The sequence below is a fragment of the Misgurnus anguillicaudatus genome, chromosome 17, assembly GCF_027580225.2.
Source record: "Misgurnus anguillicaudatus chromosome 17, ASM2758022v2, whole genome shotgun sequence".
Taxonomy (NCBI): domain Eukaryota; kingdom Metazoa; phylum Chordata; class Actinopteri; order Cypriniformes; family Cobitidae; genus Misgurnus; species Misgurnus anguillicaudatus.
The window spans coordinates 29,123,440-29,143,476 of record NC_073353.2 but is presented as its reverse complement, the minus strand read 5'-3'; the positions used below and the strand labels follow the sequence as shown (position 1 = coordinate 29,143,476).

Genomic DNA, 20,037 nt, shown 5'->3' with positions numbered 1-20,037 from the left:
TGTCAAAACGCATAATCTGAAGATTCAATTGTGTTTTGCTTAATTTAACTTTATAATTATATTGTTGTTATAAAGTAAGTAAATAACTCTTCTCACGTGTTACTGTAATGACAGCACCCTCTGCTGGAAAGTAAACTAATGGACTAATAAACTAATAAGCAGGATGTAAACACAACAGTGTAGTCAGACTGATCTCATGGAAAGTCGTGTTGTAGTCACGAAAAATTTGATTAATTTATTTGTGTCCATGGAACAAAATTCAGCTTTTTCATGACATGAGCACGATTTTCTTTTTCTTGTCAAACAAATTTCTATAAATAGCTTTTCGTGACTGTGGCACGACTTTCTTTTTCGTGTCATTTTATGTATTTTTTTCTCATAGTTTTTTCCTATTTTCTTACCATTGTCACTTGAGGTTGGGATTAGAATCACTTTCTGTTACATTTTTAGACATCCTAACCCAAACCTCAACTCTAACCCCAACTAAAGGCGAGACTAGTTTTAAAAGCGGAAGAAAAACATGTAGATACCAATGCATTAAAGTACATCCTAAACCAAACCCCAAATCTAACCCCAACCCCAAGCGACAATGATTCAAATAGAAAAAAAGAAGAAAACAATACATAAAATGACATGGTAAAGAAAGTCGTGCCAGGGATATGAAAAACTATTTATAGAAATTTGTGCTTGCGACACGAAAAAGACATTCATGCTCAAGGCACAAAAAAGTTTAGTTTCGTGCCATGGACACGAATAATTTAATAAAATTTTTCGTGACTATAACACGACTTTTCGTGAGATTATGTTGTAAAGTATTTATTCGCAATATGTACCACAATTCCATTCATTTAAAGCAACACTAAAGAGTTTTTGCACTTTGCTCCCCCTACAGGTTGGAAGTGGAATTGTCTATTACAACTGTCGTAAATAATTAAGCCTACTGCTCTGATTGGATTGTAGGTCTGCCGTAAAGCAAGTTTGTGTAGTTTTCACTCAAACTACAGGGCCGCGACCCGACGGTTGGAAACTTCTTTAGTGCGCTTTTGGCCGATAGAGGGCTGCAAAGCGAATGTGAAAGTGCCGTTCACCCTGTTTCAGGTGGATGAACGACTAAATTTTTTTTGAAAACGTTATTTTAAGGTAAAAAAAACTCTTTAGTGTTGCTTTAATTTTCGTATATGCTTTACACAGACCACTGAATCTCTATTCACAATCTGTAATTTAAGAAATGTATACAGTAAGTAAAGTTTATTTATATTGTACATTTATCTCAGCAAAACTGACCAAAACTCGAAATGGGCCACGTATATATTATGTAATTGGGTAATCTCCAGTTTACGTATATCTTTGTGTGTCTCACCGATTCCTTATTCCTTGTTTAGAAGTTGAATTTGAAGTCGATTTGTATACATGTTATTGTTACAAGTAAGATGATTTTGAATGGAGGGACAATTACCATAAATATTTAATGGTTGATTGCTAAATTTCATGATTGTCCAATCACAATCAAGTATTCAAAAGTATGGTTGTGTCTCAACCTATAAAATGCAGAAATTGTACTTCATTGAACTTAACAATTTGTAGGTTCTGCATTCATGTTTTTCATCAATATTAAGTTAATTAAAAACTGAAAAGAGATGTTTGTTTTATGCAATATTTATTTTTAGTCACTGTTTTAATAAATACCTTCATGACATCAGCCTACAGTAAAGTAAGCTGAGATCTGCTGAACCTTTCATAATGACACACATAAGAAACACACTTAAGCAAGCCCAGAACTATGCCATCTAACCCAGAGGGGAAGCTTCTAATGAACGTATGTTCCTGGGTTGTCCAAGAAGTTATTGATCTTCTTTGCCACATCATCAAGCTCATTTGTATTGGTGTATTTCAGAAGGTTGTGAGATCGTACAAAGTAATGCCGGAGATAGTGCTGGCTAACACATTTATAAAGCTTATGCACCAGCCGTAATACACATTCCTTGAAATCTTTCCAGTCCCTGGTGCAGGGATACTTCTCACATGTCCAGAACAGCAGTGTCTAGAGAAATAATTTGAACATAAAGGGAAAGTATATATAATTACAGATATAATTACAATATTGTGTATGTGAGTAATAACATGAAAGGTGATAGTAATCATGTAAGAAGCCTGTTTTGATGGGGCTGGTACCTGTAGGTGGTAAGCAGTGATGACAGGTTTACTTCCAGGACACCAGATGTCTTCCTTAAGTTGTCTGACCACCCGATAACACTTCCTGCGGCAGCCGCCATCCCCATCTATATTACTCATCAACACCTGCTTCGCCCGAGAGAATGACAGCAGCCAGTGGTAGTTTGATGTGGCCAATAAATTAAATCCAAAAGACTGTAGAGGATTTATTAAGATTAACAACAATGTAATTTTGTAACAGTAAGGGCAGCTAATATGTTGGTTAAAGAGGATATTTCACAAGATTTTATAAGATGTAAAATACAATTTTGGTGTACCCCGAGTACATATGTGAAGTTTTAGCTCAAAATACCATATAGATAATTTATTATAGCATGTTGAAGTTGCAAAATGCACACAAATGTGCTGTTTTGGGGTGTTTCCTTTTAAATGCAAATGAGCTGATAAAATGCAAACACTGATCGCCATGATGGTTTGTCTTAACCTTTAAGTCTAAACTAAAGACTTTTCTCTTTAACAAAGCATTCATATAATTTGTCTAGTAAATGTACTTATCCCGCTATATTTAGCTTGTCCAGAACAAAGCATTCACATAACTCGTCTGGGTAATATACTTATGCCGCAATAGTTAGCCCGTCTGGAACTGAGCGGATATTAAACCACAATACTGTATGACAATTGCATTACATGCGAACGGCCCCTACGCTAATAGTATTTTGTTTCTCTGTCTCCAACTATCCCTTTAATATTTGATATGTCCCCCTTTGCTGTAAAGAGCATGCAGGTGATTCTCACGAAACCATTGAAACACCACGGCACTAATGATTTTAGCTTTAAAATGTGTAATATAGTAACATTAAACAGCATCAGAATTAACACAATACTGTGTTCTACCTTGCACAATGTGTGATTTCAACATAAGAATTTATCATTGTAAATTTTATCTCATTTTCTGCTGAAATTCTCATTACCGCAATGTGTCCGGCTGTGTTTGAACATGCGTTATGTTGTAATTTAATCAAATTAACACAAAAATATTAAGAAAAAAAATGGATGTTTTGCTAGACTACTTTAGTTGACAGAAAAAAATATTTACTGAATATTCATGTATAATAATAATGAAGAAAAATTAGGAAAATGATGTGTCCATGCCTGATGTTCTCATCCTCCGCAACATTTTTTGAGAACAGTTTAAGCACACATACAGAATTTTAATAAAGTTTGATTTTGAGTGACCAAGCACATGGACCAGTTACTTCAAGATGGCTACCAGGTAAGATAATTTTTTACAGTTAATTTGAAATATTGTCTTGTCAGAATGCTTACACGACATTTTGATTATCATTACCGCAACAGATGCGTATTTAAGCAATAAGGTACGAGAGGCTGTGCTGTATCGTGAATAAGTAACGGCTGAAGGGCGTTGTTAGGCACAACGCGAAGCGGAGTGCCTGCAACCCCTTCAGCCGTTACTTATTCACGATACAGCACTTGCCTCGAGTACCTTATTGCTTTTATAAAACGGTTACCACACAATATTAAAGTAAAAAAAATTAGTGCAACTTTCATGAAGTTAAATCAATAAAAGCATTCCTTCCGCTAGAAAAAATAGTCCCTGAATGCAAACAACAACATGGAAGCTCAAATAAAAACAACAAACTGCTCTCAGACTTTGTCTCATTATATGTTTATGTGTTGCTAAGGGTGTTGCTAAGGGCGCAGTGATATTAAATAGAACCGTTGGGTGAAGCGGTCATAGCAGTGTTTTATTGTGAATAAAGCACACCTATTGACCAATCAGAATCAAGGATTGGAACTAACCGTTTTATAATAAATGTTATTTAATTAATAGAAGCATAATACTTTGATTTTAAATGCATGTGCAGAATCTCCAAATTATGTTCTTTCAGGTTTGTCATGTCATTTTGAAAATACGTCAGTGTTGATGTTTTCTGACTGATGCGGTAATGAGATTTTTTAGGACTAATTTTTTAAATTTTTAAATGATAAGTAAAAGTTTTTAAATTAATGTTCCCATTTACTCCAGACTTTGTTTTTCAATGTCTGGTGGGGAAAAAAAGTAAATTTAAGCAATTTTTACATTTTCATGCTTCACATTTTTAAAACCAAGTTTTCGTGAGAATCACCCATGCACTCAAGCAGGCCCCGATAAAAAGCCTGATTGACAAAAACTTAATAATGCCATTTCCCTTTATCTACTGACCTTGATGCAGCGAGCACGCTCTGCGGATGGCCATCTCCGAAAGAGGCGGGGCCAACGAGCCCTCTTTGGCCAGTAGTTCATTAGCTCCACTGTAGGAACCAGTTCTACCTCCACTTGTGCCTCTGATGTTTCCACGGCAACACGCACCACAGACCCTACTGACTCCAGCATGCTCACTTTATCTGACAGAGATGGAAAGCAGGTTAAAATATGGAACGATGCCATTCTTTAGACTATAAAAATATATATAAAACCTCATCCACTGGCTACGAACTTGATAATCCACAGGTCTTTATGGATGCCTCCAGATGCTCTTTAAAGACATTCACCACCTTGGCTGGCACAATGTCACCTTCAATGGTCATGCAGGTGTCATGCCACTCTTGACTAGGGTTAACAAAACTCTCTAGCTCCAGCCACTGATGGACCTTCTCTGGCTCACGGACCGGTGAGATGAGACGAGATCCGCTCAGTGTGTAGTATCGCCATTGTCTTGTTCGCCTCTGCTTATAGCCCATCAGACCTCGCAGAGGAACCGAGATGAGGAACAAGGTTGGTGTGAGCACCTGGAGGAGTGAAATTCATGGCCCAAATCTATCAGTAAATCCACAATGCAATGCAGCAGTATTTAACTATTTCTAATAGGAAGAAGTATTTTAATTAAATGACTAATTCCATATTTTACATAACTGTATGAGTATTTTATAACTAATTAACACTTGATCTATCAAAAGACAACAACCAGAGAAGTTGGTGTTCACTGTGTGTATACTGTAAACCAGCATTTACACTTATAATAACACAATTTTGTTGTTTATATTCACTTTCTTACTTGAATGGCAGGGTTGTATGCACATCTTCCCCGCAGCAACGTAGCCCATTTTGTCACTAAAGCTGGTTGATCCTAAGTGTGGACACCACAGGAATTATGACGTTAATAAAACAATGATACATTATTTTTGTTTAATTAATAGACAATATGGCTACATCAGTTATTACTTTGAGGCTGGTATTGTGAACTCCGGAGTTTGCAATGGACTGGAATCGAGCATCCTTTGAGCTGACCTCAGCTGTGAGATCTTTGATCATTTTTTGCACGTCTTCTACCGACTTTGAAACCTGCCGATGCCTGAGGTCCACCTTAAAATGACAGAGAAGCCACCATTAACGTGATTATATCAGACACACTAAATAAAATGTATATGTCAAATGGTCTTTAATTTAGTAAAACCATTAAAACATTCACTAAAAATATATGCTTTATATTTTAGCTATCTGACTGCAAACACAGACATGAATCTATTAAAAGATCTCATCAGCACTTAACAGCATCCAAAAAAAGTAGGTCACCTGATTTTGTAAATAGTTGTCCAGATCTTCATCAGTAAAGCTGCTCATTTTGCAGTCTCTCCAAAGGATCTGTGTCAATTAAAATGCTATTTTAAGTATTGTTTTTGTGTTAAGGTCTGTGTAGTCCTTCTGATTCTTTTGTGGGTCTTTGTATTTGTGACACAGATTGTGCTGCATGTGAGCACTTCAACATAGAGTCATTGATCTCACAATATTGATTTCTGAGATGTTAAAAAGCTCCCATGGTCCTCTGCTACTCAGATCACAGATAAATTATTTGAATAGTTAATTACAATATTCAAAAAAGGTTATATACATGCCTAAATATGCAATACAATTAGATCTATTAGATTATTATAATATTATGAAAAAAAATTATATATATATTTATTTATTTTTTTCAAAAGGATTTTCATATAATTAAAAACCTTTCATTTATTAATTTATTTTTATACTGGTAAAACAATTCAAGTAAAACAATATTTGTCTTTTAGACCCCACAGTACTGCACTTGCATGAACTGCAGGCCTTTTGCACAGTTTGCTTCGAAAGCATGTGGTAACAATATGGAAAAGCACTCTTCTAATCACTTATGCCCATTAACACACATTAACCTTATGCAGTCAGCGGTGAAAAGAAAGTGAACTCATTACATCCGAATCTGACCTGCTGTTGAAGAAGTGTCATACCAATTCATTAACATTAATAACATGTATTCATGCAATTACGGGTGACAAATGAACTCGGTCTGTTATGACTGATGAAATAACAATCATAATAGACTGAAATTAAAAGCAACTAAAACAGTTTTTAATCTTGCATAATTTTACAAACTAAAGAACAGAAACAGGATGAGAAACAAAAAATCAACGTATAAATTCTAACTAGAATGTAAGAGCTGTACCAATAAATGATAGATTTTGATTTTCAACTAAGAAAACTGAAAATAAACACCCAAATACCACCAATTTCTTGAGTTTGCTGCAGGTTTTAGTAAAAAAATGCCATTTAGTTAGCCTAGAAATCTAGACGCACCCTAGCGGCCGCAAAATATATTTGCTGCCAGGGTTTAGTCTAGGCACTCACAAGAGATGGGTCTGTCTGCGGACCGCAAGAGAGGGGCGTACCGTTAAGGGGCGTAACTTTTAGCAGGGGGCGTTACTTTAAGTTGTCCAAGTTACACAGAACCACGCGAGACGTCAGGACGAGATGTTGTCATTCTGTCTTCTCTCCTGCCCGCATAGAGATACGGTGGCTTCAGGCGTTATTAAAGTTGCTCATTTAAGCGCCCTCATGTTTGTTCGTACCAATTTTAATGGACGGGAAGCTGACGGACGAACATCCTTTTTCCGAGAAATGGTTCGGCAACGACACGTGTTAAGAAGTCACGCCAGGGGCTGAATTAAGGTCGACCGTTTCAGGTAAGCTCGCTAACATTAGCTATGTGTTGTTAGCCTAATGTTAGATTTGTGAAGTCCGTTCTATGACTACACTTATGATCAGTAACGAGTAGTTAACAAAATACAACAAATCTTGCATGAGTTTCATTGTCCACCTATATATTTTCCTATTTACGATAGTAACGTTAGATATTAGTACATTAGAATCTTACAGTTATTCCTGTAAGTTGTCAGTTAATTAATAAATGACCTATTAAACGTCATAATAACACTGGAGTTAAAGGTTGTGTGTACTACTGTCTCGTTTTTAATATATCTCTCTCAAACCCTATTCTGTTTAAGTATGGGTGCCATTGTATATTCTCATAATGTAGGCTTATTTTAAGAACAAATGTAAAATATGTTTATGGTTATTATTTTCAGAGCTGCATTGATGTGAAGTGATGCAGTGGACAACTTGTGAGGGTGATACCATCCACATGCACCTTAACTGTGATGCAGAAATACAATAGGATGATCCATCTGTCTACACTTCAAAATCACAACTCAACCTTAAACAACCCATATCTGTTATGGTAAAACAATGTGGCGGTTTTCCAGACAGGGCTTATACTGTTCCCGGGCTAAAATGCATGTTTGAGCTACTGTAATTAAGAAAACACCTTGTACTGACACATCTCAACATATATCAGTGCCATTGTTTTGTTTCAAGATTTGTCTTGTTTTTGTAAGGTTTGTTTGTAAAAACTAAAATGTCCTAATATAAGTGCCCAGTCAACAAATATAATATAAGTGCCCAGCCCAGTAAACAAAGGGTTTCCAAACTGTGTCCTGCAAAGTTTAGCTCTAACCCTAATCAAACACACCTGAAGCAGCCAATTAAGGTCTTAAGCATACTAGAAACTTACTGGCAGGTGCTCTGATGCAAGTTAGAGCTAAACTCTGCAGGACACCGGCCCTCCAGGACTGAGTTTGGGCACCCCTGACTAAGCCCTGCCTGGGAAACTGCACCAATGTGTTAAGCTGGCACCATTGGACATTACTGCTGCTGAGAAACAACCACATTTCTCAGCTCTACACAGGGTTGACATTGGATGCATTGTTATTATAAAATGCATTCATGTGCACTTTACCAATACTGTACATACATCAACAGCTTCCTGCTATACACTTGGGATCAGCTCCTGATGCCTCTCATAATGCTGTGTTATAATTTATTGCAGGGTGATCTTGCTGAAAGGATATTTTTATAAACCTTTACAATGTCACCAGATGTTACCTGTTGTGAATAATTATTTTATAAACCTTTACAATCTCACCAGTTGTTACATGTTGTGCATAGTTATTTTTATAAACCTTTACAATCTCACCAGTTGTTACATGTTGTGGATAGTTATTTTTATAAACCTTTACAATGTTACCTGTTGTGAATAGTTAATTTTATAAACCTTTACAATATCACCAGATGTTATCTGTTAGCCATTTCTTATAAAACCACGTGAGCTCTGTAGATTCCTCTTAAAACTTAAAAAGAATTAAGTCTTTGCAAGTTTGCAAATGAATTTCATCTTGGTTTAATACATATTAAACTGTCTGAGGTGCACATTTACTTAAAAAAAAGACGAAATCACCCTCACTGTGTAACAGTTCACGATTTAAATATTGGTATGCCTCGGTACTTTAATAATTTTAGGTTGGTAAATATGTCCATATATGCCGTGCATATTGTCTACCCACGTTAACAATGACGATGGATGAGACAATATAAGACCATCCGAGCGTCTTATGAAGCTTCCTCCGTGCCCTCAATTTAAAACATTTACGGCAGTAACGTTATTTGTCATTAAGCTAAAGTTGAAAGAGAGCTATAAACAATCGTCTTACTATTAAACTAGCTATCGGATGTGCCGTGTCAGTGTAGCGGAAGTCGGACATCTCGCGGGATTCTGTGTGACTTGGACAACTTAAATTTCCGCCCCCTGCTAAAAGTTACGCCGCTTAATGGCACGCCCCTCTCTTGCACTCCGCAGACAGACACTATTGACTCACAATACACTTAACAGCTCCAAAAACCAAAATTTGGTCAGGCCAATCACATCGTGTGTAGCGTCTGTGGGGCGGGCTTAACATGATGACGACAGAGCTGCCTGCGACGGTTCCTACTTGAAAACAAAGAATGGCTGCTGCTGCTGGCGAACAGCTTTCTTTTGAAGTGGCTTTGGCCGCGACTCTGGAGGACTTAGACTTATGTTTTTCTTTGAGTGAAGAGCAAATAACCCTACTACTTTTAAGCAAGAAAGATGTGTTTGGAGTTTTGCCGACTGGTTACGGTAAAAGTTTGATATACCAATTAGCTCCACTTGTGGGGAAACGCATGGGCAGTGTTGCCAACTATTTTCAATGGAAAGTAGCTAAAGCTTGCTTGGAAAGTCGCTAAATGTCGCTAGATTACGTCATTGCCTCATTAGCATACCCGTGACGTCATCACGTCGTATTTGCATTCTTACTACATTGGCTGTTTCACGTTTCTCTTTCTCTCTGAACTTTCACAAATGTAATTTTAATACACATAAATACCTAAAAATGTTTTCTCGTTCGTTTCTGTTCTTATAAAAGGAAACGTGTGTATGTTTATGTTTAAATGTCCAAACAGTCTAGTTTCAAAACATATGAGGATACGCTGATAAATGATGGAAAACGTTGTATTCCAGGTACATAGCTCATTAACGCGTTGATCAGCTCCATAATAGTTTGTCTGTTCTGAATGTGCTGCTGCTCAGCTCACTCAAATACATTTTTTTTGGTACAGTGATTTTTTTATTCAAAGATCATTTTACATTTACACCCTGCCATAAATTTAAGTCATTGCGGAATCAGCCAGCTCCGGCTTCCCGCATGCACGATTATGCCGTCTGAACGCAGAGAGATTAACCACATCTCCTGCCCTGACTGTATGCAGCTGGGATTGAACTGGTCTGCTGCGCGAGGGCTACCCCGCCTGTGAGTGCTTTGGGATGGGGGTGGAGCCTTCGGAAGCGGCGGCAGCTGCTCGTTGAGAAGAGTAAACAACACGCGCTTTCACGTCAAAGTCTCCAAAAGTCTCCAACAATGCCAGAAAAAGTCGCTAGATTTGTCGCTAGTCGCTTTTTAAAAAATAAGTCGCCAAGGGGGTCTGAAAAGTCGCTAAATCTAGCGACAAAGTCGCCAAGTTGGCAACACTGCGCATGGGACTCATACGTCACCTTCTTCGTTGCTCTGATTGGTCATAGCGCTATCCTATTGCGTGCAGAGGCAATTTGAGGGACAACCTTATATCCCGCCCCTTGCATTGAACTGTTTGTGTGAAGAGTTGCCAGACCTTACATCTTGATGTAGGTCTGGCTAACCAGGCTACCATTTAGTCACATAGTGAGAAAAATGCAATTAAACATTTATATCAAGATTAAGTGTACTGTTCAATATAAAATACATCCTATATCCCATCTTATAAATAACTAATGACTTAAATATGTACTACTGGTTGTGCATTGCACTGTGGATTTACTAATATGGGTCATGAAATCAAATGTGTATTATTTGAAGAGTTTTGGTCGCCATCTACAGAACAAAAGCTGTACTGCGCTTTGCCCTTCGGAATATACTATTGTTTACTACAGCCGTTTCTCAATCGGAAGGCTACAGCCTGCGGAGGTCGCATATGCAGGTTGCATACGTCATCAAGCCTGTTTATTTAAGTTAACTGAGCATTATATTCGCAAGTCAAAAGCATATTCCAACAATTTACGATTGACTAAGAGTAACTGTCAACCTTATAATTGTTAGTATTTTGAAATAAGGCGTATGCAGCCCTAAAATACGACCTCTGGAGGCTGCAGCCCTCGGATTGATAAACGGCCTACATTTCCCAGCATGCTGTTAGCAAAATGTCACAACAAACCTCGGTACCCTTTAAAAACGGTGTCATTCATAACAATAAGACACGTTGACCTATGGCCACACGGGAATGGAAACATTTGCGCTAAATCACTGAGGTATTGTATGTCGTTATATATTCAGTGTAGAGGAAATGTTGAAGAGTTTGTTGAATATGTAACCCTGAGCATTAGCTCCCATGCTACACATTGGATTAGCGATACAAGGCATCTAACAACAGTAGTACACGATCATTCTTGACACAGCTTTGTGAGATCTGACCTAGCATGAAATAAAAAAGGAAATGCAAATTTAGGATAGACATGTATGAAGTGTAAATTCACGACATTTTACACTTTAGGCTACCTGCCCATCAGGTCTTAGAAATTATAGTAGGCTTAACGAGTTTGGGTTAATGTTTGGACCAAAATTCGCCTCTCTTTGAGCTATGGGACTGCTGGATAAAAGGAGGTCAATAAAATACTAGGTAGGAAGGTCCTTGTGCTTACAGACAGACAGACAAACAGATAGATAGACAGAACGACCGACATACAGAGTCGTTGGTACATGAGGGTTGGTACATGAATAAGTGGACAAATACAGACAGACATATAAACAGATAGATAGACAGACAGATGGGTGGGTTAGTATATGAGTGGATGGACAGAAAGATAGAGAGATAATTACAAGAATAAACAGATAGACAAATGTGAAGTTCATTCAGTATATGAATGAATGGACGGGTCGATAAGATAGATAAATAGAAGAATGGACAGACAGACAGACATATAAACAGATAGACAGACATACAGATGGGTGGGTTGGTATATGAATGGATGGGCCGACAGATAGACAGACAGACAGACAGACAGACAGATAGATAGATAGATAGATAGATAGATAGATAGATAGATAGATAGATAGATAGATAGATAGATAGTTTAGTTTAGTTTAGTTTAGTTTAGTTTAGTTTAGTTTAGTTTAGTTTAGTTTAGTTTAGTTAACTTAACTTAACTTAACTTAACTTAACTTAACTTAACTTAACTTAACTTAACTTAACTTAACTTAACTTAACTTAACTTAACTTAACTTAACTTAACTTAACTTAACTTAACTTAACTTAACTTAACTTAACTTAACTTAACTTAACTTAACTTAAAGAATGGCAAGCATTTTTACAAATTGTGACTCACTCCAGTTGATGAGTTAATGACCCATGTACAGTTAGACCATCTGAATGATAAGCTCAAAGCTTAATGATCTGGATGAATTGCACATTGTGTACATTACAATTTGTATTGTTTTACCTGTAAAAGACCAAAAGATATTGTTGCTCATACTGCAGTCAGTTTGTCTCTGTCTTGTAATTTCATTGTTTTCAGGTCCTGTTTACAAAGACGCACAATGAGCCATTTTGTGTTGTTACGATTACACAGTGGAGAACGCCGCAGAGCTCTTCTTCCCCTCTGTCGTTCTCTCACATGGCGAGCGCTGAGCTCTCTATCTATCAGCCACAGCTTAAGAGAAAGCTACCGTCTGCTGCAGCTGCCAGATGATGGAGCCAGTAGCCCTGCAGAGGTGAAAGAGGCTTACCTACGCATGGCCAAGCTCTACCATCCTGATTCCGGCACTCCCACGGCAGACGCAGCTTTATTTTCCCAGGTAGAGGAGGCTTATAGGGCCGTCCTAACGCACATGGCACGGCAGAGATCAACCTCCCAGTACACTCAACAAATGCAGGAGGATGAAGAGGAAGATAAGGTTAAAGGTCAGGCTCCTCAACACAGACACTACCTCAGTTTCGAAGGCAGGGGTTCAGGAACCCCAAGCCAACGGGAAAGGCAATACAGGCAGTTCCGCATTGACCGCGCAACCGACCAGGTCCTGGAGTATAGACGCAAGGAGATGGAGAAGGCGGCAGCGGACGAGGGTGCCATGGTGACCCGGGATGCACGCTTGCGCAGCAAGCAAGTCAAAATCACCCAGGCGGTGGAGAGGTTGGTGGAGGACCTCATCCAGGAGTCCATGGCCCGCGGAGACTTCAAGAACCTCAGTGGAACCGGCAAACCGATCAACAAGTTCGACCATAACCCTTACATGGATCCCATGACGCACAACCTCAACAGAATCCTCATTGACAATGGGTACCAGCCCGAGTGGATTGTCACACAGAAGGAAATCAGGGAAACTATCGGAAAAATGAGGGCGAGGTTGCAGGAGGTCAGGGCCAGGCTTGGTGAACCAATGAGGCACTCGGAAGTCCTCCAGTGGAAAGAGCACTGTGCGGTGTTTGCTGATGAGCTGGTGAAACTGAACAAAAAAGTGGATAATTTTAACCTGATTGTGCCTCTCATGAATAGGCAGATGGTGCATTTTAGTCTGAAAAGAGAGGTGGAGAAAATACTGAAAACTGACAAGCTGTTAAGGCCGCAGAAGGAAAGCGAGAAAGAAGAAAAACAGATGGAAGAGATAAAGACGTCTCAGCACATCAGACAAGGTCTCATCACATGGATGCAGAATTTTCTTAAATGAGATGCATTTAAAATATAAAAATAACATTTTACAATAAGGTTGTACAGAAGTAAATGTGTTAGTTAACATGATCTAATGTTATTTATTAATGTTAGTTATAGTTAATGCCAATACAGCTGTTCGTGCAAGTTTATTGTGCATTAACTAATGTTAACAGAGAGCCAATAACTTGTAATTATTAGTATTAGTAAATGCTGAAATTAAAGGAAAACACCACCTTTTTCAATATTTTAATTTGTTCTTACCTCAACTTAGATGAATTGATACACAACTATCTTTTTTCAATGCATGCACTTGATCTTTGTACAGTGCATGGTGAATGTTGGCATTTGGCCTGGCCTCATTCATTCCTTGGGATCCGGGCAGGGATGAATTTAGAGGCCACCAAACACTTCCATGTTTTCCCTATTTAAAGACTGTTGCATAGTAGTTACACGAGAATGTATGGTGGCACAAAATAAAACGTTATTTTAAGATGTTACTGCCCACCAAGGTCGAAGTGCTGCAAACTAAGTGCTCTTTCGCTATACAATATAGTTTTTAATCCGCTTTAAAAAATCGCCACGTTTTATTTGGTCCCACAATACTTACTCGTGTGGCTACTCATGTAACAGTCTTTAAAGCATGGAAGTGTTTGGTGGCTTCTGGATTCGTCCCTGTTTGGATCCTGGGGAATGAATGGGGCTGGCCTAGATGCTAACACATTCACAGTGCGCTGTGCAAGGATTGGGTGCACGCATTGGGGAGGGATGGGTGTGTATTGGTTCATCTAAGTTGAGGTGGGATCAAAGTAAAATATTGAAAAACTGTGGTGTTTTCCTTTAACATGAACTAAGGTTAATACATTCTGTTGTATTGTTAATGTTAGCTAATACATAAACTAATGTTAACTTTATTGTAAAGTGTTGCCAAAATATCTGTAGATGGGTCGGGTAAATATCACAAGATCTTGCATAATCATATAACACCTCACACTCAACAGGCATGAAAACAGGAGTACTGTCGTACGAAACTAGCACTATTACTGTTTTTTAGTACTGGTGGTACTATTAAAACAATTTGCATTGTGACATTATGTATTGTGCCAAAACAATCTCAAGACTAATGTGTTCAATTGCTATGGTTAAATATGATATAATTCTCATTATTCCTGTTAATGAATATCATCACTGTACTAGTATGACACAACTATTTGATTAAACTATGGATTGTTGTAGAAACTTTGAAAAATAAAAATAATGCTTTACCAATAGTTATCTTTTCAGGTACGCCTCCCCCTTCTTCTTTCCCAACTCATGTCTTATGGCCTTGGCACCTTTTTATCTGTAGTTTCTGCCTTCTCCTCCTTAAATTCTTTCCCATGGCCATGCAAAAACATATTCCCGTCCTTTATTTAATGACTACACACTTCATGATCATGTTAATATTGATATATGACAAAATAATAGATAAATCATTTTGCTTTCATATTTAACATTAAAGGAAATTTTCTCATACATTGAATAATGTGTTTGGCTACTTCATACTCATGCATAAATGTGAAACTGCCTGTAAAAACCCAGCCACAAGTAATTTTTTTGTGATTTACTTTACATAAAATCATTCTATATAATGCAAAGAACATTTTGTGAAACTATAACTTCATTATAATCAATGTAAAATCACTTTAAATCTCAATTATCAGACTTTAGCCTGGACAGACAGGGTCACAGATTATATAACAATGATGATTGTATACATTCTTAACAGCTAAAATAATATAGTTTCTTCACATTACAGTGCTAATTTAAGGATTGTGTGGGTTGTGGGCAGCAGTCCTAAAATAATGTATTAGTAAAAAATGTAAAAATATTTATAAAAGGTTTTTTATATATTTAAATATATGACATGCACATATTCTTGACATTGAGAGATTCATATGCTGTACCAGTGCCTAATGTCTCTGTAATGTATAACTGTATTCAAATTAAGGGCCCACATTACATTACATTTTGTTACATCATATCATTCTCCACTAAGCCATCACCAAATTTTGTTTCTATAGTTGGCTGGATTGCCTACCTCATTGTCATGGCAACAGCTCATGATCAAGTCAGATTGTGTAAGATTTTGCTGGACTTTGCTAGAAAATCCTACCAGGCTGTTCAAACCTGTTCACAAGCCTGCAGGCAACTAAATGTGTTTTGTCAGTGGAAACAACTGGAAACAGGTTTAATGCACCGATCGAACAAAACCAACAACTGTTAAACTTTGTTGAGCAGTACGAACTTAAGGGGTGGGTTCCCGGACAGGGTTTAGATTAATCCAGGACTAGGCCTAAGTTATATTACATTTAGTTTTAACAATCAAACCTTACAAAAAACATTACTGGTGTGCATCTTAAGACAAAACAATGGACTAATGTGTGTTAAGATGTGCAGTACAAAGGTTTTTTGAAATTAAAGCAGCTCAAACATGCATTTTAGTCTGGGACTACGCAAGCCCTGTCTGGGAAGTCACCCCTTAGCTGGGTTGTTTCAACCCAACCTTGAAAAAAACACAAAACAATAGAAACCTCACAAAAGATATGTTGGTTTCAAATATCATTATGAACCATTTTACAATTAAATCATTGCAAAATTCCTTTTGTATTGTGTTTTGGGACATATTCCAGTATTTAACCCTAATAAGACCCTTGGGGTCAATTCTACCCCCAAGCCACTTTTCTTTAGTTTAAAACATGGTTCCCTTCATCTCAGTGGAATGCAATTTTGTGACTTTTCCAGATTTTCTGTCAAGATTCATATAATAAAAACCTGGGCTTGATTCGGTCATGTAAAGAGGTGTAAAAAATTCACTTAATTAGTCCCTTTGAGGGTAAAAATGATCCCAATTGAAATGAATGGGAAATGCAAAAAAAAATTATTTTTATTTGTCAAAAAAACAATCAATGCATCCAGAATAAATCTAAAAATTTCAACACAGAAAGGTAGGCCTGGGGCCTCATTTATAAAAGTGCGACGTAGGAAATGTCCTAAATTTCATCTAAGACCATTTCTGAAATGATCGTAAGTGTGATTCAGAGAAAAGGAGCTTACGCACAAAAAACCGTGCGTACGCCTCTTTTCCAGATGTGCGGTTTTATAAATCACAAATGATCTTAAAATTGTGCGCAGCTGAATGCTTTTAGAACTCCGCCTTGTAAACGCCCCTAATTTAATTCATTAGCATATAAATATTAAATTTTCAAAGGCCAAATTCAATGACTGCTACAATGGCGAGTGGTAAGAAAACATATTTGTTGTCGTTTGCTTAAGTTTTTAATATTTCTAAATTCTAACATGGAAACTTTATTGACATCACTCAAGTTAAGGCGATTATTAGTGGATCTTTCAATTCACGGGTTTCATTTAAATATAGTTTTACACGTAGGCTAAACGTAATATTTGTGTCTTTAAAGTTTTGTTTCAGTTTGCCATGCATCCTGCGCGGCGGTGTTAAAATAAGATATTTTCGACTTTAAAATTCAAAGATCCTATCTTAAATGGTCGGAATATATTCCATATGGATTCATTTGGATTTACAGATGTTTAACATTAAAATCGATGCATGGGAATAATTTATATTAATTTTTGAAATACCCATCACTCTTAAATGTCGCATGTCCCTTATTGTAGGATACATCGAGGCTTCACAATTTAGTTCCTTTCACGTCGTTTTAATCATTAAATTCGATCGGTTTTACTTTCATTCAATAAAGCACATGTTCTGTAACATGTATATGTGCGTTAAACACCGCAAAACAATTTTGCTATATTTTTAAATATTTTTTGAGAAGATGACGAACTAGAAAATCGTTTCCTGAACATATCTTGGGCGCATTTTTTTGCATTAGAATAGGCCTACATTTTAAAATATCAAAATAGGCCAACATATTTTTAAAATATATTCTAAAACCTGGTTAAATTATTTTGGAGTAGCCTAGTAGGCCTTCTCCACAGTTTTTCATTTTCTGTGTGCATCATTGTTGCATGTTTTTAGGTTTCTATTCTGAATAAACAAACAGCGCAGTTTACATGCTTCGTCCTTGTTGCATTAGCTCATTAAGATAATTCTAAACAGATTTCTGTAATTCAAAAAACTCTGAATTGTAGTTGAGAATGTCACGGCGCACTGTTAAAACATTGTCGGTAATGTGTCGGTCGGGCTGGGCTCGGACACAACGTGCAGGGGCTTCGGTTATGGTTTTTTGTGCCCGATCTAAGCTCTAATACAGATGATGTTGACGCTGTAAAAGTTTCGAATATTTATTTATTTTTTATCAAACATATTCAACACTTTTTTTACATTAGCCAGGGGATGAAAGAGAAAAATGATTAAATTAAAACATGGAAATGCTGACATACATTAATACACTTAGCAGCTTTCTTGTTTATCAGATTATTAATAGATTTTAGGTAGCCTATTGCTTAACTTCTAATAGAAAAATACGGAATAATGGTTTATAATCACCATATTTACATTTATTTATAATAAACGTTGCAAACAAAAGTAACACATTAATCAAATAATATTTCTTATGTAATAAGATATCATAAGAGAAAAAAACTAATTAAATATTTTCCAAAGTCTTAAGAAAAATATATGAATTCTAACAAAAGAGCACAAATCTAACCATTTTTTTTTTTCTTTTTTTTGAATAAGGACAACTCCAAAACAAATGAAAAAATGTTTCTGCATGTTGACCACAAAAGGTACAAAACAAAAAGTTTCGAATATGCCTACCTGCAATACTGCAATATTGCCACAAGGAAACGTGCGTACGTCAAGTCGGAACCTGACGTGGAGGTAAGTACTTTTCCACGTCAAAGACAAGTTTTATAAATCTAAGCGTTTGAGTGGATTTGAGCGTACGCACGGTCTTAGATCAAATCTGTGCGTAAAAACGCTTTATAAATGAGGCCCCTGGTACTAGAGCACAAATGTTACATAGAAAATACATGCTCAAACACACACACACACACACACACACACACACACACACACACTTACATTCAGTCAAATTTCTGTGCCATTTTGTAAAAACAGACATTTCAAAATGCATCAAAAACTACCAAAAAATCTACTATTTGAAATATATATATTTTTTAATTACCTTTCTGATGTTTATATAAACATAAATTCACAAAATGTATCACTAAAGTGGTGATGTTGAGCAGTTGGCCACATTCAGTGAAATGAATGGGTCTCTATGGGCCTCTACTGGTCGAAGTGATTTATTTCCTAAACTGTAATTATTTTTTTTTTTCTAAACACCAAATGGCTGAATTCAACACAAAACATCTAGATCAATATCTAAAAACAATTTAAATCAAATTTGGATCATCATTTATGTGAATTTTTCATAAAAAAAAAAATTATTTTTCAGGCAAGCTAATGGTTTAGTTGGGGAATTGAGTGGTAAACGGGTATAAAAGTACTTCATATCTCCCAAAACACAGCATTAATGTATAGATGGGAAGTAAATGAAAAAAAATTATATAGTATTTGGATCATTAAAAATGTATATATTTTTTATAATCACTCTTTTAATCTCTGGGGTTATTTTTACCCCCAAGGGACTATAACAAATACAGGAAAATCGGGTCTTATGCAAGTTAATGGTCCCACATATAGAACCCAACACATACTAGAATAGAGACCCAAAGAGACTATTATAGTTTCCATTATAACAAAAAATTCCATTCCATTAAATTCAATTAATTTTTTGATGGTTTCTATTGCTTTTTAGCAGGGATTTTGGGTAAAATATAGACAAAACAATCTGCTGGATGGCAACCCACCATAGGTTAATTTAAACCCTTCTTTAGCCAATTGTGCAAACATATTTTATGGTGTGACAATGAGATCTAAAAGCATCTTGATCCTCCAAAAACAGATAGTTGAATTAAATTGTAATTTATTTTAAACATGACAGGCTGACATTCACAATTCATTCTTAAATGTTAAACTGTGTATAATCTGATACGCTATACGCAGAAGTCACATTCATCTATTCCAACTCCTGTTCTCTTCCACTGAACCCTGGAAGATGTTCAAGAGCAGATGGGTTGCAGATGACCACAGGAGATGCTACAACGGTCCAGTCTTTAGCTATATACTGATGATATGGATCCTGCGAGTTCTCCACCTTCTTTGAACGAATGTAGCTGAACATAATGCCAAAGGCGAAGAAACTAAAGAGACCCATCATCATACAGATGTAGATCATGCCGTAACTTTTATCTTCAGCCGAAGCTCCACTCAGATGCATGGGTGGTTGATGTTGATGATGTGGTTGTGCTTCCACTGGCCGTGTCTCATTAAAGTACTGATATAACCAGGACACCAGCAGATTATGAATATCTGTGAAGTTCCGTTCGAACATCATGCCCACTGTTGATAAAGACATTGAGCTTCTCTTGTAAA

General features: G+C 36.8%; 2 protein-coding genes and 1 long non-coding RNA gene across 3 annotated transcripts; 2 read left to right on the top strand and 1 right to left on the bottom strand.

Moving 5' to 3' along the window:
- Nucleotides 1-1,640: 1,640 nt before the first annotated feature.
- mab21l3 (mab-21-like 3) lies at nt 1,641-5,978 on the bottom strand. The gene is made up of 7 exons (XM_055215806.2): nt 5,747-5,978; nt 5,396-5,536; nt 5,229-5,300; nt 4,671-4,962; nt 4,397-4,578; nt 2,173-2,367; nt 1,641-2,041 (listed from the first exon to the last, which is right to left on the bottom strand). The coding sequence occupies exons 1-7, from the start codon at nt 5,792-5,794 to the stop codon at nt 1,808-1,810; spliced, it is 1,164 nt and encodes a 387-aa protein (XP_055071781.2). The 5' UTR covers nt 5,795-5,978; the 3' UTR covers nt 1,641-1,807.
- Nucleotides 5,979-6,945: 967 nt separating this feature from the next.
- Nucleotides 6,946-8,515, top strand: LOC129446823 (uncharacterized). The gene is made up of 2 exons (XR_012358376.1): nt 6,946-7,167; nt 7,572-8,515. It is a non-coding gene; the product is annotated as an uncharacterized lncRNA (long non-coding RNA).
- A 2,524-nt stretch (nt 8,516-11,039) lies between these two features.
- dnajc28 (DnaJ (Hsp40) homolog, subfamily C, member 28) lies at nt 11,040-15,147 on the top strand. The gene is made up of 2 exons (XM_055216144.2): nt 11,040-11,177; nt 12,441-15,147. Exons 1-2 carry the CDS (start codon nt 11,056-11,058, stop codon nt 13,588-13,590), a joined length of 1,272 nt encoding a protein of 423 aa, XP_055072119.2. The 5' UTR covers nt 11,040-11,055; the 3' UTR covers nt 13,591-15,147.
- Nucleotides 15,148-20,037: the final 4,890 nt, after the last annotated feature.

Coding starts and splice junctions, on each gene's coding strand:
- mab21l3 (XM_055215806.2), bottom strand. CDS start 5,794: ATGAGCAGCTTTACTGATGAAGATCTGGACAACTATTTACAAAATCAG. Junction 4,963..5,228: donor CATACAACCCTGCCATTCAA/GTAAGAAAGTGA, acceptor TCACTCCTCCAG/GTGCTCACACCAACCTTGTT. Junction 4,579..4,670: donor AAAGACCTGTGGATTATCAA/GTTCGTAGCCAG, acceptor CATCTCTGTCAG/ATAAAGTGAGCATGCTGGAG.
- dnajc28 (XM_055216144.2), top strand. CDS start 11,056: ATGCTGTTAGCAAAATGTCACAACAAACCTCGGTACCCTTTAAAAACG. Junction 11,178..12,440: donor ATTTGCGCTAAATCACTGAG/GTATTGTATGTC, acceptor CATTGTTTTCAG/GTCCTGTTTACAAAGACGCA.